The 24,892-nt window shown below is 41.2% G+C and overlaps 2 protein-coding genes across 2 annotated transcripts in view; one reads left to right on the top strand and one right to left on the bottom strand.

Moving 5' to 3' along the window:
- The first annotated feature begins 5,012 nt into the window (after positions 1–5,012).
- Positions 5,013–10,715, top strand: zgc:114119 (Mediator of RNA polymerase II transcription subunit 30-like). The gene is made up of 4 exons (XM_050034368.1): positions 5,013–5,240; positions 7,054–7,212; positions 7,764–7,853; positions 8,656–10,715. Exons 1-4 carry the CDS (start codon positions 5,013–5,015, stop codon positions 8,749–8,751), a joined length of 573 nt encoding a protein of 190 aa, XP_049890325.1. The 3' UTR covers positions 8,752–10,715.
- LOC126383730 (exostosin-1c) overlaps positions 9,207–24,892 on the bottom strand; it is a 107,968-nt gene continuing 92,282 nt past the window's right edge. The window contains exons 6-12 of the mRNA XM_050034367.1: positions 21,711–21,843; positions 20,224–20,342; positions 19,962–20,057; positions 19,419–19,505; positions 19,131–19,291; positions 13,275–13,446; positions 9,207–13,163 (exon numbers count right to left, since the gene is read on the bottom strand). Coding sequence (XP_049890324.1) covers positions 12,978–13,163; positions 13,275–13,446; positions 19,131–19,291; positions 19,419–19,505; positions 19,962–20,057; positions 20,224–20,342; positions 21,711–21,843 — 954 coding nt within the window. The 3' untranslated portion in view covers positions 9,207–12,977. The remainder of the gene's footprint in view (positions 13,164–13,274; positions 13,447–19,130; positions 19,292–19,418; positions 19,506–19,961; positions 20,058–20,223; positions 20,343–21,710; positions 21,844–24,892) is intronic.

The raw sequence follows: 24,892 nt of genomic DNA, 5'->3' as shown, positions 1-24,892 counted from the left end.
TAATTGCTTATGTGGAAAAGATTAACTTGGTTTGTTGGCCCTGCTGCAGTTGTTTTTTACTGTAATACTGAATATTATATTTATATTTTATTTTCTACTTTCCTTATTTTTGCAAAGAATACAGGTCAGCATCTGTACAGTGCATTTGGATGAAAACAGAAACTTATCTGTTTTCTCTTCATATTTACCTTTTTACTTTGGACCAAGCACATATTAACTCGAGTAAAGGAAAGTCAACTGAGGAGAGGTGATCTAATTCACCCAAAAATGGAATGTAACCACAGAAACCCGTCACCAAAGAAGACTTGTAGGGTTTCTCTGATAAGACAAAAATTCCACTCTGCTTACTTTTTCATTTTTCCACCTCAGTGAACATGATTCTGATTAAAAATTTAGGAATAAAGCACGTCTGATTTCACCTTGCCTGTTCACTAGCAGCTGATCTGTTGAAGCAAGCAGAGTGGAATGTGCCTCTGTGATGTTTAGTTTTTGATATCGAGTTGGTACAAAAATACTTGAGGCAAAACTGGCACCTTATCAGTCTCTAGGAAACAAAGAAATGATGTGACGGCCTCATTGCACTCATGCATGAAATAATGAGAACATTTTGGTATGGCAAGTAGTGTAATGGTAGTTGACAAGGTGGGTATACTACTAGGTAGATGGGTAGGTTACCAAGGAGGAAGTGGGTATACTCTCCTACATACATACATATTCCAACAGCTTTTTGGCTGATAGGTTGGTAGATAGATAGATACCCAGAAGAGGTGGGTATATGTGGTATATCTGCGTATATCATGGCCTTGCCACACCGATACAACTGCTGCGCCCTAGTAACATGCAAATAGCAGAAGGAAGGGAGAATGCTGGCCAAAATCTGTGGCCCAATGGCAGGCTTATAGCCAGAGTCTACATCTGGGTAGTCAGACTAGTACCAACCATGTCAGCATAGCTTGCCGGGAAAGGATCTAAACAACGATCCAAAGTTGGGCTAAATTTTGGTGAGGGAACAACTGCCATGGCCATTTTCGAAGGAGGTATGAGTCTATGCATATCAGATAATTAGTAGGTCAAATATTAACGGTAACATAAGAAACCAAAGTGTATCAGTAAATGATTCCTTAACTGTCCATATTGACATAGTTTTCAACCAGCTTATATACTAATCAACTTAATTTTCTTTATTTGTCAATCCACACAATCAGGCACTTAGCAGCTGAAATGTACTTCTTTGCGTATCTCTCTCTTACATAGACACCACACGCATGCTTTAATCAAGGGGGGTAGCACAGGGTCAGCCAGGGTCACCCTGCTGGCATAAGTTATTTAAAGATCAAGACTAATACAGTGCACAGATGCAACCCACAAAATCCCGTGACTACTTAAAACAGACTTCTCTCTGATCATCAGCCTCAAGGGCAGAGAAGGAAACAAACTTGTCGGTGTAACAGGTTATTCTTGTAGCTACAAGCCAAGCCTTTGTTGTACTTTATCAGCAGTGTTATCGCCATGCTGCATATTTCCTGGTATCAGGTATTTCAATACCTCTTTCAGATTAACCCAATGCCACTGTCATCAGTGCTACTGCGTATTTCATTTACGACATGTTTTTCTGCATATCTGTTTGTAGGATTAGCTCAGAATCAATTCCTAGAGGCCCTTGTCTCGCTCTGATATCAAACATGTTATTGACCCCTTTTGTGTTACAGGAAAGACACTGAGTTCATTAAGCAACATTTTATTGCCTTGGTGGGTTTGTGGAATTCAGCCATAAAGATGAGAGAAGGAGGAGAGGTCTCGTTAACATTTCATTTGATGCTCAGAAAGACAATCACGTTCATATAAAAATTCAGAATTGCAAAACTCTGGAGTGCATTGCTGCAACAATGAGCAATGGATGATGTAAGAGTAAAAGGCGAGCATGAAACATTTAGAAAACCATGAACTGACGAGGGTTTGTTCATATAAGCCAAGCCAAATTCCTCATGAACTTGCTGCTTGTGATTGCCCTGCTGTTCTTTGTCGTCAGTGTGTTGCTGTGACCTCTGTCTTTAATGCCTCCCTGCAAAACAAATCTCCCTCAGGGTACTATTAAGGCTCAGCTTCTGCAGTAAACACACACAACCATTATGAAAATAGTGCACAAACAAAGGGAGGGACCGTTTGTGTTGGTACAGACGACGTATTGCAATGACACACAGCATGGAAAAGTAAAATAGCTCCGCTTTCAGCCGCACAATCAGTTCTGCAAGAGTTAATTTATTTTTCTTTTTTCAGTTCTTGCTAGTTTCTTTGCACACTGCATAATTTGATCGAATCTGACCTTGGAGAAAATTTAAAATACATGCAAATACATTTTTTTTCTCTCTCTCTTGGACACATAGAAACAACGTATATCAAAACTAAACTTTATAGCCTTTTAGTTTTATCAGGTACTACTCTGTGATTTCACCTGTTTGTTAATGTCAACAAAGCGCTTTTTAAACTATAAACCACGCTGAATGAAAAAACACAATGTACTTCCTGAAAGCTTCTGTCCCGTCACAATGGGTGCAACCTTTGATCTTGTGTAAACCCAGGATAAAGTCAACTACACTGATTAAACAAATGAAGAAAGCAGGTCAGCACAAAGACTGATAAATGATTTGCCATTACTGAATCTTACTGGGCTGGCTGGGCTTCAAGTCTCATTCATATGACCTTCATATAACTGTGTCTGTTATTACTGCCTATTAGTGCAGGCTCATGTATGTAATTTCTACATCTTATGATGAGAGTTTGAGGGTTCTGCGCAGTATCTTAGCTGTTCCTAGGACTGCACTCTTCTGGACAGAGACCTTAGATGTTGTAGCTGGAATCTGCTGGAGCCACTCTCCCAGTTTGGGGGTCACAGCCTCCAGTGCAGGGACCACCACTGGCACCACTGTTGCCTTTACTCCCCACATGTTTTTTCAGCCCTTGGCATTTTTCAAGCTCTCGTGCTCCTTTCTCCTGATGTTGCTGTTGCTCGTAATTGCTACATCTATCACCACTGCCTTCTTCTGTTGTCTGTCCATCAACAAGATGTCCCGTTGGTTAGCCATCACCAGTTTGTCAGTCTGGATCTGGAAGTCCCACAGGATCTTAGCTCGGTCATTCTCCACCACCTTAGGAGGTGTCTTCCATTGTGACCTTGGGACTTCCAGCTCATACTCCAGATGTTCCTGTACACTACGCCAGCCACTTGGTTACGGCATTCCATGTAGGCTCTTCCTGCCTGCATCTTGCTGAACTGTCTCAGGAAAATCTTTGCACAGCCTGCACATGGGGTCCTGTGGTGTGGTAGACCCCTGCTTCTATTGATCTTGTACTAAGTGGCAGTTCTTTTACTTCCGTGATTAGTGCTTCCGTGCTGTCTTTCAGTCCAGCCTTTGCCAGCCACTGGTTGGATTGTTTTGATGTCAGCCACTTCTTCAAACTGTCGGTGGTACATGCCTTGCAGGGGCTTGTCCTTCCATTATATATATCTGAAACAGAATAAAGTTATGAATATGACAAATTGTTAAGATTGAATTAACCAAGAGTACATTATACCCTGTGAAGTAGTTAAAATTAGCTCCACCTCAACTAGCTACGAAATAAAAAATGCAACTTACACATTAATGTAGTAATCATATTATGAAATATGTAATACCGTAATAAAACACTAGTATGGTGCATTCTCGTCAGTACTTTAAGTAGGGTTAGACGTTAATACTCCTGTACTTTTGCTTCAGTAACATTTTGAATGCAGGATTTTAGTGTACTTGACTATTTTATACTGTGGTAGTGCCACTTTTTTAGTAGTAGAATATTGTACTTTAATTGATTTTTAAAAAATATTTCTGTCAACTTTCACTTCTACTCACCTACATTTCCTGAATAAAATGTGTGCTTGCATTCCGATACATTTCCCCTAAGCATTTTTGTTTCTTCATTACAACAAAGTAAAACCAAAGGGTTTGGCAAATCAGTAGTCCTAGCTTGAAAGTTAGATCATTGGTTAAACACATGAGGGCAAGTGCAAACAAGTGCTCTCAAAGTCGCAGTGGAGAAATGACTTCATAATCCCAAAAATTCTGAACATTTGCTTTTTTCATACCAGCATTTACTTGTACTTTAACTTTAGATATTTAATTACATTTAATTTAATAGAATTAAATTTGCTAGGCTACTAAAGTACAGTAAATATTAGATACTTTAAGGCTTTTACTCAAATAATATTCTCAGAGGTGACTTTAACTTCAGCTGAATTCATTTTCTGATGAGATATCTGTACTTTCACTCAGATGTGGCTTTCAAATGCTTCCCCCGCTTCTGTGTCAAGTATCTGAACACTTCCAAGATAGTCGTGCTGTAGTGAGGTTGGTGTTTTCTGTCTCCATCTAGTGGTAGGAAATGTGACCCTATGTGACAGGAAGTGACGCATGACAACAAAAACGTGCAGCGCTTTCTGAAAGAAATCAGTGGAAAGGTCTCAGTATGCCTAATTTAAAACAATAAATTGGCATTTGTTATTTTTATAAATCACTACAGCCGGCCGGCGATACTTGGACAGCATTTACCGGGAGGAAGTTAATATAGGTAAGGTTTTTTTTGCACTCGTCGCCGGCTAGTTAGCTAGCTAGCGGCTAACTAGCTAGCCTCGGTATGAGCCGTTAACACTGGATGTATTGGGCTAGCATGTTTAGCCACTGAGATTAGCTTTCGTCAATAAAACCGTTGTGTTTCTTTTGTGTTTTTACGTAAGTGCGTTTGGGAATAAACGTTTTGACCTTGTGGAGTTTGTTTATCAGTAACAATGTATAGTAAATGGAGTAGAGCAGTGTAGCATCGTCAGGACTTCATGCTAAATGATAATGAAAGTTTAGGTTATTCTAATGAACTTGCATGTGCTAACGTTTGTGTTGAGTTTGGTCACAACATGTTTAGGCGCTTTATCACCTCTACGTTACGTTTTTGTCTCCGTCTCTTCCTTTTCCCGCAGACTTGTGATGGCAGCCTCTTTACCTCAGAAGCCAGGGATGGCAGGGATGCCCGCTCAGCAGCAGCAGCCCCACCTGCCCCCCGGCGCTGCCTCAGCCGCCGGTCAGCAGCCCATGCCCCCCCAGGGAGCTCTGAGAGAGATCTCCCCCGTGTTCCTCTGTCGGATTGGACAGGAGACTGTCCAGGACATTGTCACTCGCACTATGGAGATCTTCCAGATCACACGGGCTACTCAGGTACTGGACATCAGACTGTTAGCCTGCTAAAAATAATGTTCAAATGGACAGTTAATGTCCCTCCATCTCTGTGTGAGAGATGCTGGCAAGGTATGAATAGGTTCGCAAACAAGGGCAAGACTGTTTCTGATTCTGTAGGATCCAGTGTTATAGTGATAGATTACTTGGTGTTATTTGTATTGGCCGGAATAAACTGAATATTGAACTGAAAATAAAAGGCATCAATAAAAATAACAATGATACTTAGAATTTAAAGTGCAGTTTTCTACTGATGCTCTTTTCAGCTAACACAAAAACTCCTCCAGTAGGTGATGAGGATAAAAAATGACACGCTGTGCAGCCCTATATCTTTACAGTGCATGCAGTCCAATACAACAACCCCACAAAGGATTTTTTCTTTGTGAAACCTCCTCAGTTTTTATTGACAAAGTATCAGAGAGCTATTGGTATGATGACATGTTAAGCTGTCTTGCTGTTGCATCGGACTGCATGTTATTAAAAAGGTTTTGTAATATTTTGTCAAAAGCTGGGACCAGTCCTTATTGTCATTATTGATTTATCAGGGTTTATTTCGATTCTTTTTTGACAAAACAGTCTCAACTCAAGGTCCAGTTACTTGTTTGTTCCGGAGCTTTTGACCATATCACACGGTCCTCGTCAGCAGAATCAGTTTGCATGGTTTTCATGGAAATATACATGTTCAAACCTCTGATTCTGACCACCTGCAGGACTTAAAAATCAAACCTTAAAGGGATAGTGCACCCAAAAATGAAAATTCAGCTATTATCTACTCACCCATATGCCGACAGAGGCCCTGGTGAAGTTTTAGAGTCCTCACATCCCTTGCGGAGATCGGTGGGGGGAGCGGCCAGCACACCTAATGGTAGACGGCGCCCCAGACTAACGTTCAAGAACACAAAACTGAATCCACAAAGTATCTCCATACTGCTCATCCGTAGTGATCCAAGTGTGCTAGTATCTCCATACTGCTCATCCGTAGTGATCCAAGTGTGCTGCAGCCCTGACATAAGAAATTGTTTCAAAAAACGTCACATGAACTCTGTTTTTAGCCTCATTGTAGCCTGTAGCTCTGACTGCTTCTCTGTGCTCCGCGCTCACGTGTGGCTACAGGCTACAGTGAGGCTAAAAACAGAGTTCATGTGACGTTTTTCGAAACAACTTTTTATGTCGGGGCTTCACGACACTTGGATCACTACGGATGAGCAGTATGGAGATACTTTGTGGATTTTCATTTTTGGGTGCACTATCCCTTTAAAAGTCAAAAGATCACCTCGGAGATCACAGTTTTAGTTTAGTTACAGTGAGAAAACTTCCTACCATCTAAACTTTACTGTTTCCTTTCAGGTGTGTGTGGATGTTAACTGAGTGGCTGCTGTTCTTCTAGCTCACAGGGTTCCTCTGTTGTCTGTCAGTCTGCATTTGTCCCATCCTCCTTTCTGGCATATCTGCTTGGCATGCTTGTCAGCATCTGTCTTACTCATGCTTCCATCTCCACCTGATCTGTGTCTCTAATTGTCTCTCTCTGTGTTTCTCAGTGTATCACTCACCTCTCCCAGCTTGTCCTTGTGCATTAAACTGAGCAAGTTTTTTTCCCCCAGCCCTGAAAACTCTAAGTAAAGGAGCAGCATCAGGACCATGGACTCTAAATTTGTGTTTTGCATTTTACCCAGGCTTGACACATCACCATCCACATGCTCTTATATCGGATACACTATAAAAACTAAGGAGAGTGGGAAATTCTGGGTATGCATGTGAACCAAAAATGTAACTAACAGTGATGTCTTCATTGTAGCTTCCTAATGGTGTGACCCAGAGCCAGGCGATGTACCAGGACCGCTTCGGGAAGCTCCAGGAACACCTACGGCAGCTCGCCCTGCTTTTCAGGAAGCTCAGACTCCTGTACGAACGCTGTGTGGAGATGACCTCTGACCTGCAGGAAGGGCCGTCAGAGGTCAGAAAGGAGCCCCATTTCATCTTTATTAGTTTTATGTGTTTTATCAGATATTCAGCTTTTATTTTTAGGAAATAAATGATAATTATTGCACGAAGCACATACAGATGGGGGACAAATTAAAGGAAAACCCAATATGAAGAGTCTTGGCATGGAGACAGGTCCCCACAAGCCTCCAGCAGCTTCAGTGCTCATTGCCAAGTCTGTGAAACTCTGTTGGAGGCATGGACGCCATTCCTCTATAAGATATGCCCTCATTAATATACACCACCTTTATTTAATCAGGTAATCTCATTAAAATCAAGATGAGACCTGAGTACAGATGGAAAGAAACGCAAACGTAGCCAGTGATAAAACAAAAGGACACATAACATCGGAGACAGTCACAGACATCACTGAATAGATCTGAGAATAATAGTTTATGCTTTAACAGTACTTAAAATTAACTCTTTCTGTCCTTTGATTCAGCCTTCATTGAATGCATTTGCAGAATTGTATCAGTGTATCATTTGAGGGGGAAAAACTTATTTGGATGCATTCTGTGTCCTCAGCTTCTGCCGTACGTAGGAGAGGAGCTGGTGTCTGTCAAAGTGGAGCCGTGCAGTCCTGCTGTCAACCAGGAGAGAAAAGAGGTTCTTGAGGTGTGTTCCTGTTGTCTTTTGTCACAAGTTCATGCACACGTGTTCTCTGTGTTGTTGGGGTAGTGAATGAAGTAGTGACAGCTGCACCTCTCTGTACTGTTGTCAGATTGCAGCGCAGTCGTTATCCTGCAGTGTCGCATGCATGAATAAATAAAGTATGTGCTGAAAAGTAATTCCACGGTGGTGTAATAATGGGCCCTCATACTGCCATATATTTCAGTGATACTTGGAAAATAAAAAAAGGTAGTTCAAAGTTCAACACTGCTGCAAGTTAAATAACATCAATATACTGTTTCTTGATTGGACACAACTTTGCTACTTCGCAGTTCAGGCTGATAGCTGTTTATTACTTTTTGCTGTTTGCCATTCAAGAGGAAAGTGGGGTTCCCATTTAAAAGAAGACAGAGCAAGAAAAAATATATAGCTTCTGAAGTCTTCTGCAAATGCCTGTAGGTGGCAGTGCTGACACAGGCCGAGTACAGCTCTGTGGTGTGGGTGAAATGCAGAAACTGCATCAAGTGCAAAGTAAATTTAAAATCAGGGTGTTGTTTTAGTAAACATTACAGTTAATATTCCAGCGGGGTAAAGAGTTCAGGCAGGTTTGGAGATTGCCACCAGGCAGCCAGTGGCGAAATATTGGAAACATTAGCCTGAGGCTGGGGAGCTTGTTTGTTTTGTTAACAGCATAGCAAACCAGCGAAAAGTGGCTTTTCTGCCCTCAAATTCCTCCAGTAGGTACATTTGTAAATAAACCTCGCTTATTAATCACGTTCATAGTGAGTGTTTTGTGGTTTGCCTGCAGAAGGTGCGTCAGAAGAACCAGGAGATGAAGGTGCTGATGGATCAGATGAGGAACCTGCTGTGGGACGTCAACGCCATGCTGACCCTCAGGAAATGATAGTTCCAGTAGATGCACTCTCTTTCAAGAGAAGCATTCCTCTACAGACGTACGGACTGCGTCACAGCAAAGCCCAGGTGAAATAAGGGAAGTCTGTTGGATTTGGAGTATGGGACCTTTTCACTTTGGCGCACCGTCTTTTTGGTGGCACTTCATCACTGACAACTTACAAGTCACAGTTCACCCGTCTACTATTGTTTTATGTATTATATTGAAGTTGTTGAGGGGAAACTATTATTTAGATAGGATAAGACTTAAAGGGAAGCTAGTATTGTTTAACCTGAACCCTATTTTCCCATGTTTTTTCGTCACACTGACTAATGGAGACAGCTATTTTTGAACTTGGACTAGTATTGACAGAGAGCACTGTAGCTGCAGCAGCAGAACAGGCTGCAGTGTAGTCCCTATAGGCAATGGTGCACTGTCAGTTTACATCCATAAAAATGCTTGCAGGCTTCTTATTATTGTCTGCTAACATTATGGAGAAGACCCAAAAGAAAAATGAAAAGACCTTCCACTAGTCTGTTTGTTGTTGTGTGTAACCAAGGTTCTCTGAAGGAACGGTCTCTCTCTGAGATCTCTCAGACTTTTCCCAATCAGCTAAATATTCAGCCGTGACATTGAAAATCTTTTTGATAACACTAAGCCACACTTTTTGTACTCCAACACAACAAACTCGTCCCGGCACTCCTCTCTCCAACTCTCACAGATGTTTTTTCTTGCAACAAGTCTCCTTTCTTGAGTCTGTAGAATGAGACTTCTCCTTGAGCAAGGCCAGGTCACAATAACAAACAGACCAGCGAAAGGTACTGAAAAACATTTTATCTCTCTGCAGGGTCCTTTCCATAATGCTGTCTGCCGCTTAAAATAACAATCTGAGCCTCCCTTGGAAAAAAACGAGCACTTCCAGTGGATGTACATCGAGGTCTGCAGTCTTAAAGATTTATCTGATAGATTTTGAAAGTCATGGCTGAATGTTTAGCTGATTTCAACAGTGTGGAGAAGTCCACAAGATTTCAGAGCTTCTTCTTGAGCAAGACGTGGGTACACACAATAACAAACAGAACGGATCAGCCAAAGGTAAAGAAAAACATTTCGTTTCACTGCAGGGTCTTTTTTGCTTAATCTTGTCAGACACTTAAACAACTGAACTTACACAATGTAAACCTGTCAGTGGCAAAAACAAGCACATTTAGTGGATGTAAATGGACACAATTGCCTGTAGGGATTACACTGCAGCCTGTTTCGCCACTGCAGCTCCAACGGTCTCTCAGTACCGGTCTCCACTAGTCACTTAGACACAAAACATGTGAAAAAAAGGCTCCAGGTTGAAGAATATCAACATTTCCTTTTAATGAAAGCTTAAAAAAAGCACAAACTGCTACAACAACCTGGGAGACTCCAACTCCAACATCATTGTCTCTTTGTAAAAGGCAGCTGACAACCCGATTAATCTTTGCCAAGTGCTCTACAACTGTTGTTTTGTCACTGTGTATATGTGAATATGTTATGGACTCCTGTTTCCGTACCGCTTAAATAATGAGTTGAAACCTGTATTGCTTCCGGTAAAAACAGAAAGTTTTCTTGAAACAGTGCATTCATGGTGTTTTGCCCTCGGGTGCTGACTCAACACCAGACAGACTTGAATTCATTGCAGGTAATTCATCCAGAAAGCACAGAAGCTGATCTGACGACTGTGTTTACAATAAGAACAATCGCCCTTATTATGCTCTGTCAGTTGTAAAAAAACAAAACACTATGAGTTCAGAATTCAAATTAGCCCCTTGGCAGCTATGTATCTCAGGTGCTTTGTACATAAGTGTGTGTGTGTGTGTGCATGTGCTTAATGAGATTAGCTTCCTGAGTGCTAGACAGCACACCTGTTTACCCTGAGGGCGTCGAGACTTGCTTGCCTGTGAATTTATTTTTGTAAACTGTGGGACAAAAGGAAGGCCTGCTGGGGTCATTTCTGTTTTGTATGAAATAAACTTTTTTTTTAACAAAATTTCTCGACATATACTTTAAGTGCGGCTTCTTGATACAAAACAGGCCAGCTCAGACTTAAGTGTGTGCGTCATTGTTTCACTTCCAACCCTGAGGGTCGACGTGGGAATGCATGATCTCCTTCACAATCGAGATATTGTAGAAGTACATGAAGGCATATCCACCGACACACTGATGCGTGTTCTGACCCTGACCTTTTGTAGTCATCTTCCTTTACACACCAACAGCTCATCATTGTAGCACTCCTACACTACATCAGACTGTTAGCCTGGATCCCAAGGACATGTGATTGAGTAGCGCTTCTGATTGCTGTAATTGTATTTAGAATAATTTTACAGCCAGTTCAGGTGGCCCAAAGAGTCTCTCCGTCAAATTGATTGCCAGGAAAATAAAAGCCCAGGATGATATTTGTGTGAGATGCTACAGTACACGGCACAAATTATCACTGTATCCATTGGATAGGAAAATATGTTTGTCTCAGTTTGTATGAGCTGCGTATGTTTACAATATATGAACTGTATCGAAATATTAATATGTAGTATGGTAACTGAGAGTAAAACTGAAACAATTCGTCAATCGGCAGAGAATTTATTTTAAAAGATTTGAGCAAATTGTTTAAGCTTTTAGATTTTGAGTCATGGTACATATTTTTTCTCTTTCCTGTAGTGCTATTTACGAATCTAGATTGTTTGGTGTGAGTCGCAGAGTGTTAAAGATGTCGGTTGTATAGATGTCTGGCTTCTCTTAAATACTGCAGAACTTGATGGAACTCAGCTTGTGGTGCCAAAAATACTTTTGAAAAACTTAACAGCAGTGTGTCTTTCCAGAAATAAAAACTGACAGATTCCTTCCTCTGAACTACACCCTCAAACCGTATCTCCGTGCAGAAGGAATTGGCCTCTACTGCTAGCTCACATAGCACCACTGAGCAAGCTAACGTTACAGCTCAACCGATGAGGACGTCATTGTTTACATCTCGTCCTGTCACGAGGCTCACATCCATGAGTAGATGCACACTTCCTTCTGCACAGTGATACAGTTGGTGGGTGTTGTTCAGTAGACAGAAAATAGTTCCTACATGAAACTGCTCATAGCAAGGTCTGTGGATTATCTTGAGTAACCGGGTAATGATTTCTGGAAAAAGCGACATTGTTGTTCAGATTTTTCAAATTTCTTTTTTGGCGCTTTGAGCACCACAAGCCGAGAGGCATCTAGTTTCATTACAGTTGAGAGAAGGCAGACATCTCTACAGCTGATATTGCCAACACTGCAACTCACCACAAAACAATCAAAGTTGATTCAGTGTGTAAGTCTAGTTTCTTTTGCCTGTTCCTCGCTCAACACATGATTCTACTTTTCCACTTTTTCAAAGGAAATGACAGTCTCATCCTGGGTAATGCAGCCAGGATGCTCCTTCTTCTCAAAATTGGTTTGAGATTATTCCGTGTTGTCTTCCTCGTACATGTGGAGTTACAGGACCCAAATGTGTCCAGTTACTGTCAGTCTCACTTAAGGCTTGAGTATCTCATGATGTATCATATGTCCTAGACTTTGAATAGAGGGTGTGTGCCAAGTAAGGGCAAAGAAAAAATTCAAACTTAATGCCCCATCATGCCACGATTTGCATTTATAAATCATTTTATTGGTTTTACAGTTAGCATTTTGATGTGAAATGATCTGTTTCCATGGCAACAGTCCCTGCTCTGTAACGCTGAGATACACATTGACAGCTGGAGTGCATGGCACCGATACCAGTCCCTTCTGGCATTAGATGGCCATTTCTTTCCTCGTCGTCACAGCAATAGCACTGACATCTGAAGTGTTCACACACGCTCATTTTTTTTGCTGTCCAATAGAGATTGTCCTTTCTTTGTGAAAGACCCAACATCAGGGACTCTTTCAAGGCCCCGAAATTTCCTCCTTTGTTGTCTTAACAGACTCGTGGAGGTGGGAGAATCATCTGAAGCTCCTCTCAAACTTATATAGGCCCTTTTCTCTTCATATTTATATGTATATAGTCCAGAACAGTCCACCAGGGGCTGTCTGATGATTGTACTTTGTCCATGTCACAAACAGACCACACTGCCATTTTGTCCACATCCCAGACAGTCTTGAGTTTCCCCTCTTGACTGTCCATCGATTGGTCCATTTGTCTGTCCAAAAGGCCACTAGACCAGAAACTCGATGCTTTCAAGCCTTTTTGTACATTTTGTCCGTCATTTTCAAGCTCTCTCCAGGTCTTTGTACTTCTTTCGGAGGACAGACACTTGATCTTTGAAGAGCACGGGGTCCAGGCGAAACTGTGAGTGGACCAGGGGCATGTAGCCAAACCAGTTGGCGAAGGTGTTGACACACTCCTGCCGCTGGTTGAAGTGCTCCGGGTTGGCCCAGGGGACACTCTTTGTACCCTGAGAGGTAGAGCAAGACATTTATCACCCACTACTGACCTGACATTTGAATCAACAGCATCCACAGGCTACAGCATTAAATACAAGCGAGACAGACAAATGGATACCTACCTGTGGACTGGGCAACTCTTTGTACTGCTTCCTTTGAGCCACTTTGATTGGCGGCAGGTGGGTTACAGCAGAGACCAGGAAGTTCATCAGGATGTCTTCGCAGTTGGAGGTGCGATCCACCAGAGTCCGCAGAGACTGGGGTAGGTAGTGGGAGAACAGGTAGTGGTAGTACCTGTGGGCCAGACGAAGCGTTACAGGCATGTGTATAATATATATCTTAAAAAAAGGGATAGGACATTTGTATCATAAATTTTTAACATGTAACATTTGTCACTTTTTGTCATCTCTGCTGAAACTGTCACCATATCCTGACAGTAGTACATGAGACAGATAAAATTTCCATCGCCTCGTCATGGTGCTTCTAATGGCGAAGATTTCATCCCATGGGAACAAAAACAATTGCCTGACAGAACTGTCAATTTGTTACACTCCATTTCCATCTTCAGTGTGACATTCTCTTCGGTCTGAAAAAGTTCCACTTGAACACACCACAAAGACTACAGCCAACGGCCAACTAGCACGTATGCTCTGCACCTGTGTGAGCGGCAACAACTCTGCATACCAGCAGGCTGCGGTAGTCTGTATTCATCATTCAAAAATGACTGTTATCATATAATCAACACAACCTGATGATGAAAGAACAAATAATATTTACCACATGCTAGTGAACAATAACACAAACAGTTACGAATTTCTGCTTTAAGAGCTCAATAGAGTGCTCCAGGGATGACATTTTTCTGGAGGTCGACACAGAAGTTAGCATCAGCCTTGTTCCCTTCTCAAAAAGCTTATGGGATTTTTCTATTGGATTAGGTTCTTGGTTCTGCAAGATGATCTTCACAAACACCACCTCCATGATTTCTGAAGCCTAAATTAAATCACCAGAAGTAAAAAACTAACATAAGGCTATAAGCGAACTACACCACGGTCGCATGATGTCAACGTCCCCACCACAACGAGGCTGTAAAGCGTGTTTGGCATGTTGATGTTCTGTAGTCTCATTTAGCCACTTGTTAGCAACTGCCTTTTTAAAGACACAAAAAAGCTTCAAAATTCATGAGCAGCGTATTTACTGATGTAAAATGTGAAAATCTCTTAAGCTGGTGTTAATCACAGACCTTATTTCAGCCATCAAACCAAAAACCCCATTAAAAAAAAAACACAGTGACTTCAAAATGATGGAAGCGGGAGTGGCAAAATCCTAACTAATTTTATGGGTTTTAGGATTCATTCCTGGGGCACTCTAATCTTACCCTACATAACACATTTATTTTGATCTCACACCCTCTTGACTTTAGTCATTTGTTTGCTTTCCTCATTTTCAAGTCTCTTCTCGACCACTGAGCTGAAATGCCAATCAGGGTGATTTTATTCACTAATAGGCTCTGCCGTCTCAGACACCGATTCAACATTCTGAATCAGCCGAATAAAGCAGACAAGGGCCGACGAGTGCCAACAGTGCGGGACACGCCACTGTAACAAGGGCGAAGCTCACCAACGGCCGGACACTGACCAACGGCTGACCGTTGTCTTGGTGTGTCAGGGCCCTAACACGAGATCACAGGGTCAACTCCCACAGCTACTTTGTTTGTCCACAAAAAAACAAGTTAGAAACACAAAGCAAATGAGCACATCATAAAAATACAAAACTGAAATGGGAAGAAGAAAAAGTGCCCAACTGAAAACGGTTTAAAAAGTTAAGCTGAATTATAAGCAAACACTTGCTCTCTGCTTTCTTTAACAACTGTTTGTTATGCAGAACAGACTTGTCTGTTGATTTTGCTGCAGACTTTAACCACCCTGTTTATTTCTCTGTTTGACAACACGACAAGAATACCAACTGATAAAAGAAAATTTAAGTACTGAGTCAACGAAAGGTCTGACACGACATCAAAGACGTGTCAACATAAAACTTAGCCAGCTTTCTCAAACAAAACAAGATGCTGTTGGCTCTTCTTACAGATCATGTTGATATTATTATCAAAAGTTCACTTACTGTCTTAAAAGACGCCACGATTTCTACCTCCTGACCACTGAGCACAGTGCTTCCGGGATAACGGATCATTTCGATTTTAAAAAAGTAGGATTAAAAAAAACAAAAGAGCTGTTATTTTCTCACCTGAGATCTCTATTGTTCTTTTACTCGTCTTACAGGAACATTTTGTCGCATCTGTCACCAGTGTGCAAAACCTCCCACTATTATTAGCCTCTAATCACAATTTTAACCTTTTTTACTCGCACTCACAGAACAGGAAATCTATGCAGACAAGCACAGCAGCTAAACACCGACAATAAAAATGTTATCATGCAGAGTAAAGAGATCCTTACCATCTAATTTATCACAGGTGGAGGCCAGACAACCTGCACCTGTGTAGTAACAGGCATTGTAACATCTACAGAAAGGAGTAGATGGTGTGATGTATGTTGATGATATGTATCTGGGACATGTTAACCATTTCACCACCAGTGGGATTTGATATTTATAGTGCACAACAAACTCAACCCCTGTGGTACAATGCATATGTTCTCCGTTCACTCGGTTTTGAAGACAAGAAATTTTAGTACAGTGCTCTCAATGCAGCTGCTAATTACGCATTACATTTGTCAGACTCAGCACCTGTCACTATCTTCTTTAAATGTCTTTTAATTGGGATAAGGAACTAAAATTAACCACATAACTTTATGTAAATTGGAGTTGCTGCTTTTTCCTATTGAATTTTGTTTTTTTGCAAAGCAGCCCTGCTGGGAAAAAGCCATTTGGTGCACTATTACTTTACCAATATAATATACAGTAAGCAATTAGATCATTTGTGTGAAAGACTAAATTGGGGGTTCTCACAATGAGCAAGGCAGGATGTAACTGACTCACTGACAGCTCATTGTCATGTCTCTGTTTAAGTGGTGAAACATGTATTAGAGGTAATGCAGATGGGCCTTGCTCACATCCCTCTGGGCCGAATCTGCGAGCTGTAGAGATTCAAATTAGAATGACAAAAATGTGTGTTTGATAAAAATCGCTGACAAAAATGACCACTTTGACTCAAAACGTAGCAAAGGTTTCAAGAGCTGTAAAAGTGCCCTGCCTGTGGAGTAATTACATTCATATTGTATAAGAGCTCACATCCCTCTGCCACTGCGCGTATCGACTTCAGGCTTTTTCGAATTAATCAAACAGCTTTAAGTAATCCCTGAGTAATTCACCCTCTCCTTATCCTTTTCTTTCTGTGTGTCACCTATTGCTGTTCATGTTGATGTTCATGTCATGATGTTTGCGGCTGCTGCTATTCATAAACGGTGTTAGGGGTGACGCGTTGCAAAGTACATGTTACTGTAATCCCATTACATTTGTCTGTGAATGCGTTACTCTTCTCAATGTTCTTTAATTAAATGCATAATGGGCAGATAGAAAACAAATCATTAAACGTGCCGACAAATGTGATGCCCCCGTGGAGACGCTCTTCAGCCTCTTCACAAGGTAAAACGGCAGCTTTAGTGATAAACACCTCATATTAGCTGGACTGATTTACTATAAAGCCACGGTTTAGTGAGCGAGCGACTTGAGTATGTGTGTTTGCTCCATTAAATGCAGTTCATATGCTGCTTAAATGTGTAAAGTCTCATCTAATGGTGTTAGGAAGGCCAGTCTCATATTATTTTATTTAAGCATACTAATATATTATTTTTAGGTGATTAATATTTGTACGAGGCAGTGTTAGGAAGACCAAACTCTTTTAGTTTATTTTGAGGTAGTTACAGCCTATTGCAGTGCCGTCTTGTCTCTTCTCTTGAGACTTGTTCTGTGCTGATATGTGGGCATGTATAAGGTTTAACGTTATATTGTTAAATTGCAGTTACCTACATGACGATGCATCTCAGGTGAAGTTGTCTAGATTTAGGTGTGCACACACATATGCAAGCATACTTGTTATAAGTTAATAATGAAATAACATCTGAGAGAAAAAATATTCAAAAACAAAGCATATGTAGCTCTAAATGGCATGTCCTGTTTTTAGCTGAAGCTAGCGATGTGGCTACAGGGATGGCAAGATTTGTCAGTCGGGTCAGGACTGAAATATCTTAACTACTACTGGATGGACTGCAGTGAAATATTGTACAGATGTTCATGGTTCCCAGAGGATGAATCCTTGTGACTTTGGTGAGCCCCTGACTTTTTCTCTAGCGCCACCATGAGATTGACATTTGTGGTTTTGGGTGAAACATCTCTCTGGACTGATTGTGGTGAAATTTGATCCTGACATTCTTATTCCCTAAGGGCGCATTCACACCAGGGGACTCGGTTTGATTGGGCGGGGAATGCCAAAAAATTTCACACCTTCATTTGGTTCGGTTCACTTTCACACTGCACTTTTTAAAGTGGACCAAACCACCTACACAACGTCATGCAGTTACAACAATTGCTCGTTTGGGGCCGGTATTGCCCAAAACGTCCACTGACCAGGAAGTACAAAAGCATTAGGAAGAAGAAAACCCGGCTCATTGATTGGCCAGGACCGAAAACGGAAATCCATCCCCTTCAGTCGGCTTGGTCACCACAAAAACACCAAACACCAAAATGCACTGCGCTCTGAGTCACTTCCTCTCTTTGTTTCACTTCCTCTCTTTGGTTTGCTGGATAGTCTGTTTGCATTTCCCACTGTAAGCGAACCGCACCAGGGTTCACTTGCAAGTGAACCGAGACCCCCAGTTTTCAAGCGGACCAGGGTTCGCTCGTTTGGTCCGCACCAGAGTTCAAATGATCGTTCACACCACTCTATCCATGGAAGCGGACAAGGGTTTGTTTAAAGCGGACCAAATAGCGCCAGTGTGAATGCGTCCTACGAGACCCTTTGGTGATCTCTTGACTTTTAGTTTAACGCCATCATCATTTCACTTTGTCCAATAACTTGCTTTAGTCACAGGAAATTCACAATCACATTTTCCAGGTCTGGAAAAGTCATGGAATTAGTATAAAATAGTTGAAAGTTTTGAAAAAGTCATAGTATCTTGTTGTGTGTTACAACATTGTTATAGTAATCTTCCTTGGATAAGCTTCCATGTAATGTAACATAACAGCAAATTTATTTTCCAAAGCTGTTGACGTAACAGCTGTAATATGCATAGATTTGTGACAACATTTTGTTTACCATCATGTACGTGTCTTCATGTTATCCCCATGTCTCGTCTCACCCTTCATGTTTACCAGTTAGCTGAAATTATGTTCGAAAATGCTGAGCAAGTGGGGCAAGAAAAAAAGTTTGTCAGGCATGGAAAAGTTTTGAAACTGTCCATGGAAATGTGTGGGAATCCTGCTTTATGAACAAATACCTACAAAACCATGGCATACCCATCCTCTGCTGCAGTTTTTTAAAAATACAAACCTGTGACACAGTAAAGAAAATTGACAGCTCAGCTTTTTTTTAACTATGAACCAAGATTATGGAATTCTAAGAGATGTAGCTCTGTGAACAAGTTTAACAATTGAAAACATTTATTCAGCGTTGCCTTTGATTAACTGTCACTTTTGTCTTATTCTTATCTTTTACATGTTTTATTCTTCATGTGCCGTCCTTGTTTTTATCCCTCACATATTCTATTGTTTTAAGCATAGCTGCTCTTGCTATGTGGTGCCTCTTTTGTTTGTTATTCATGTGACTGGTTTTATCTTGCAGTATTTGCCCTTGCTTTAATTTTTATTCTTGTTTCTTCTCCTCGCTGTAAAGCAATTTGAGCTGCACCTGTATGAAAGGCGCTATATAAATAAAGATAAGTGTATAATAAGAGGCTATATATATGTATATGTAGAACAAAGCTCTAAATGGCATATTGGAGTTGGTGTGTTATATTCTGTTGGTGTACCTGTGGTAGAAGGCAGCTCCAGTCAGGACGATGGAGTAGTCATTGGTCCATTTAGAGGTGTAGCCCCAGGCACGCTTCAGGGGATCCCAGAAGTGGCTCCTGGGAGGGTAGCCCACGATCCGTTCAGGGAAGCTCCGCCACACCAAGAAGGCAAAGTTCACCTACAAGTACACACATGGAACACTCATATATTGTTGCTACTTTTTCTGGAATATTAATTATTTATGTGTGTGCAGTTCTGCTGTGTGTTTATTACCAACATGTGCACACACACACACACACACACACCTCACTGGTCAGCAGCACTGTATCCTCATCCAGACTCAGCACTGCTTCTGTCTCTATGGCAACGTGAGGTAGGAACCGACTGGTGGTCTGGGAGAGAAATACAGTAGTTAACCGTAGTCCTGGTACTGTAGGCTATATGTTGTCTGGCCTGTGCTCGGAGAGATTATGGGACTGAGTGAGAGATGATCATGTTACAGTGAGTTATGTCGAGTGACTGAGATGAGTGGATCACTATAGATTTTGCCTTGGAAGATAAGGAAAAAGGCAGAGGGTGAAAGGGACACGGAGAAGAAATGTTGAGGATGAGTGACATCTATGAAACCGAACGCCACACGGATCGGTGGACATGTCAGATATACATGGATAGGAAGAGAGACAGAGAAAAATAGACATCAAAGAGAAGGACCAGAGAAATTGAGTAGCAGAGATAGAGAGTGAAAGAAAGAGATACATAAACAGACTGAGCGGCTGACAGTTTGTCATGCTGTCACTCAGGCGTCAGAGCGGGCTGCAGTGTGAGCTGTGAGTGGCTCTGGCTCTCACCTTCCTCCTGCCGTCTGTCACTGTGAGGGGGACGGGCATGGGAGGCCATTTGCTCCGACTGGGTGGCGGCTTCTCGCTGTTCCAGAGAATGATGATCTGTGGCGGGAGGGGAGAGGAATTTTACATGGAACAGACAGATTTAGAGACATTAGATGGATCAAAAAATAACTGCTGACATCTATCAACCTGTAGGTGTTGCAAAGGAAGCTTCCTTTACTTCCTTTTCCTTTTATTTGTGGCTACATTATATTCATTTCTTTACCTGCGAGCAGTATTTTGACTTGGAGACCACCTGAAGCAGCTTCATGATTGGCTGAGACTGGGAGACCAATGGGGAAACAGCATGGATGACAGCAGTGAACTCTTGACCCGGACTGACACCTGGACAAGGTCACAAAAAACAATATAAGGGTAATGGAGAGTGTGTTACCTGCTCTGTGATATGCGAAATATATAAAAGCGTATCTGTATCAGTCCAAGGATCATCAGAAGAATTTGAAGCTACTGTGTTAAGATTTTGAAAATTCACATTTCTGGTGCTCGCCATTGGTGGCATCAAAAAAGAAATTCATGCTGCTGACTGGACATATGAGCCCCTTTATCACTGGACAAAAAAACACTAACACCGATTTTCATCTTTAGTGGGAAAGGTTGCAATCGGCTTTTACTCCTGTGACAAATGACTGCAGTAGTTATGGGTATGTATCAGCTCCAGCTCGGATCGACAGTGATGGAAAAATGATACCCAAGTGGGCGCCCTAATTTTTGATCCTTTTCCGTCCACCAATTCCATCTGTCTTTGTCCAAGCAGCACTCAAACATCGTTCAGTTGAACACGACACACCAAAAAAAAACAAAAAAAAACAAACAAACAACAGAAAGGCGTACTTGCCTACTGGCAATGGGCAAAGAATCTATTGCCTATTTTTAGCAGGGTTTTCAGTGTTAAAATGGGCTAATTTTGGTGGAAAAAGGGATCTATGGACTGCACCAAATCACATAAAATGTACACAAAGTGGCTGTAAATAAACTGAAATAACAACCAGGGTTTCAACAGTTGTGAAGTTAAGTTATGAAATTAGAAAACTGTTTTCCAGGACTGGAAATAGTTTGAAATTAACAAAATGTTTTGGAAAAGTTTTGAATCTGCATCATTTTGACTGTTGTTTAAAATTTAGAAATCTCAAAACATGTCTAACTTTACAGAAAATAAATTCCTTATATTAGTAATTTAAAATCTAGTGCTGTGCTGTGTGACCGTTGAAATGTCACCAGTTTCACGTGATACACATGACCAGACCTGCGTCATCGTCAAGGCTGCGCCCCCTTTTGAGTGAAAGAAGGGAGGTCACATCAGGAGAGAAACAGAAAAATGCTAAATGCTAATCCTTTCAGCTCGAGTTAGCAAGTGCTGACAATTTGCATATCCACTAATGCCTGGGACGTGCGTGTTTAATAATGAACCCATTTTAAACAACTTAAATAAAGTCACAGAAATGAAAAAGTTTTGGTAAAAATGTGTGGGACCCTTGAAAAACAAACCTTATATATTACAGCACAGATTGCAAAATTAAAACTAATACAGACAAGGACTTCAGTAAACATTTGATTATGATTTGGTGGTTGAGTGTTGATTGCTCATCTCCCTTTTTCCAAAGCTCTGGTATAATAGTCTCATCAACATCCTTGATGTGCAATCAGGATTTGCATGTTGTGCAGACTCATTCAAATTAAGTTGAGTTTGTTTACCTAATCCCAGGTAGTAGAAAGGGAAGTGTGCGAGGTGAGTGGAGTACTCTGGCAGGACCAGCAGGCCTCCTGGCAGGGAGTTCCACATGTACTTGTTCCTCGAAATGTGGGAGAACACGCGGTCCTTAATGATCTGAAAAAGGTAGAAGTTGGATGAGGTTTGCAAATTGCGAAGCAGAGAGAACACATTCGCTTTGAGTTGTTAAGTGGCTGTTGTGCTCACGTAGTACAAGCCTGCACCACATTCATTTTCTCCCTCTAAGCTGGTGGATGAGAGTCTTGGAGCTTAATGTAAACTGCAATTGGAGACCTGACACACTTGTGTTTGCATATTACAGCAATCCCAAATGATATGCTCTGTGCACTTCCCATTTTACACCAACAGGAGGTGTCCACACAGCAACGGCGGCATCCACGCTTCTGAGGCCCTCTGCCTCACTGACCTCAGGCTGACTGCACAGCTGTCTCCCATGGGGAGAGGTTCCCCTCTGCATGCTGTATGTATATAAGCAGCTTATCACCAACCTCCAGAACCTCTCCTTTATTATCTCTAGCATAAATCCCCAGCAGCAAATACACTAGGGGGCTGCCAGACTTCCCTTTATGAACATCAGAGTGCACAGCCTACCAGTGTGTGATTTCTTCAGATTTCAGAGGGGTTAAATCTGTTGTTTCCTCACATTTTTCATGTGCTAAAATTGACGCTGGCAATGTGTGCGAGAACTGCTCATATAAGGAGGTTGTTATTCCTTTTCATGCATCTGCTAACCCTTGGGCTAACCTTCAAATGACATTCTCTTAGCTGGAGCACCTTTGAAGTACATTTCTTCTCAGCTTCTTCAAAGACAGCAAAGTAAAACAAAAGACGGATGGAGAGTGATACATGTATGAGCAAGGCTGGATGCTGGAGCTGTGAAAATCAGGGAGAATAACCAGAGTAGCTCCCTGTTTCTTCTTTATGTTGCAACAACTCTTTCAAAGATGAAACTTTTTTTCTGAACCTGACCTGTAGCGGTGAAAAAGAATTATTTCTTCCAGCCTGATAACAGCGAGCAGTGAGGCAGAAACTGGCAGGTTGAGACTGATATTTTCAACGTAATGATATATCATTTCTATATATTAGGGGATTTTTCTGAGACTTCAGGCGAATCGGATGTGGACTGCTTTGAAATGCTCCCCACAGACCTACGGTACAACACAGGGCTGAGGTAGTAAAAGAGTAGAAATGTAGAGCAGGGCCAAGGTCCAACCCCATAATCATAATGATAGGAGGGTGGTTTGATTCAAATATGAAAAGCCTTTCTGGAAGGGGACTGATGACAGCACACAGGCAGTAAACCGCAGAGAGGTAGCAACTATGGCTGTGTGCTCAACAGAAAACCTGTGTTTACAGCAGTGGCTTCTTTTTGTAGATGTTTTCACTGGATGGTTGCTGCACATTCCTGAACTGAATTGTATGGTAGCAAAAACGAAAAGTATTCAGAGTTATAAAACATTTCAATTAGGTTTCTCGTCAATGCTCGGCAGCCAAAAGCAACATTATCCTAAAGTATTTTGGGAGATGGACACAGACATCCTAGTGGTGGCACAAAGGGGTCAAAGCCAGAATTTGATCTGATACAGTGAAAGTTAAACTGACTTATTATTAGAGTTAAAGGAATACTTCACTCCCCATTACTCACCCTGTGTCATGCTGAACTCTAAAAGACTTTGTTTTTCCACATGCCTCCATGGTGAGCAAAGAATCCAAAAAACTCATGATGAACTGAAGTCATAGGCAACCATGTCTAACAACAGCAAAACTAAATCAAAATATCTGTTTACAAACTCTCACACAACTCATGCAGTATGAATCAAATCTCATTTATTTATATATAATTTTGCCTTGCTGAACACGGGAGCTGCTGGTCTACCACTACCTCATTTGTCAGTTTTGTTCTGATGTTTGTTTGTGTTCATGTGACTTTGATGAATCTGAGTTAACCCTTTAAAACACCAAAATTACACTTATTGCCAAACACTTTTCTGACTCGTTCTTTTTTGGTCATTTTATTTTAAATTATTGTAGGTTGTCTTTAATCATTTAGCACTCTTTAACTATGTTTCATTTACATTGTGAAGGGTCAAGATGGGGAGTGGATTTAAACCTCACAAGCCTTCTTTTGTAACTCCCTGATGATTTTTAGGATAGTCAGCATTACCCAAAATAACCAACATGGTTCTCAGTAAAGATTCTCAGTCATCCAGGTCATGGTAATCGTAAGTGCTATATCGTAGGCAACTGGACTTGCTTGAGTTTCTTGAAGATGTTTCGCCTTTTGGATGAGAGCTCAAGTAGCTCAAATTTTTAATCCTTCAGCAAGACAGGCAAAAATATTGTAAAATATGTTGTCAGCACACTGGTAAATCTAGCTAAACCTTTAAAACACCAGTCACACAAACAAACTGACTGATTGATGTGGCAGTAGACCAGCAGCTTCTGTGTTCAATGAGGTAAAATTACTGTTTTTGACAATGGAGTCTGGCTTTAAAGATAGTTATGTTTTACAATGACTTCAATTCATCAATCACTTTCTCCTTTTTTGGATTCTTCGTTCAACATGGAGGCATGCGAGAAAAAAAGGTTTCTTTACAAATTCAGCGGAACACAGGGTAAATAATTGATTTACAAACAGATTTTGAAGCAAAAAAAATAATTGCTGTGGATTTTTTTGCATTGCAGGGCAATGGTGACATTGCAGCCATTTTTCCACAGGTTTGTTGACTCTTTTATAGTTCCAGTCACCAAATGAGAAATTCTGTAGCTGTCGGAAATTCCTGATATCTCCAATTAGGAATTACAAGTAACAGGCTGACATGAACATATTCCCTGACTTGGTCGCTCATACGTCTTTTGAATAAACTTATTGTCCTGTAACAAAAAGAGCTAACTGGCAGTTGTTTTTTTTGCGACCAAACAGCAGGTTTGTTTAACTTTTTCCTCCTCTTCGATAACTTTTTTTTTTTTTTTTAAGAAATAATGCTCAGCCCTGAGGGAAAAAATGCCAGTGGCAAGATATGGCACAGTATGGAAAAAAAACTGCACTAGCATGTTCCCAGCTGCCTAGTGTGTCAAGAGGTTAGCTCAGCGGCTACAGTAGTTCACCAACCAGCCCTGGGGGTAGTCATTGCATCAGCCAAGC

Source organism: Epinephelus moara, chromosome 22 (assembly GCF_006386435.1).
Source record: "Epinephelus moara isolate mb chromosome 22, YSFRI_EMoa_1.0, whole genome shotgun sequence".
In the NCBI taxonomy this organism is placed as follows: domain Eukaryota; kingdom Metazoa; phylum Chordata; class Actinopteri; order Perciformes; family Serranidae; genus Epinephelus; species Epinephelus moara.
This window is presented reverse-complemented; position numbering and strand designations above follow the sequence as displayed.

What these genes read in the sequence shown, in the direction of transcription:
- zgc:114119 (XM_050034368.1), top strand. Translation starts at nt 5,013, where the DNA reads ATGGCAGCCTCTTTACCTCAGAAGCCAGGGATGGCAGGGATGCCCGCT. An exon ending in AGATCACACGGGCTACTCAG is followed by an intron (nt 5,241 to 7,053) that starts GTACTGGACATC and finishes TCTTCATTGTAG; the next exon opens with CTTCCTAATGGTGTGACCCA. An exon ending in TGCAGGAAGGGCCGTCAGAG is followed by an intron (nt 7,213 to 7,763) that starts GTCAGAAAGGAG and finishes CTGTGTCCTCAG; the next exon opens with CTTCTGCCGTACGTAGGAGA.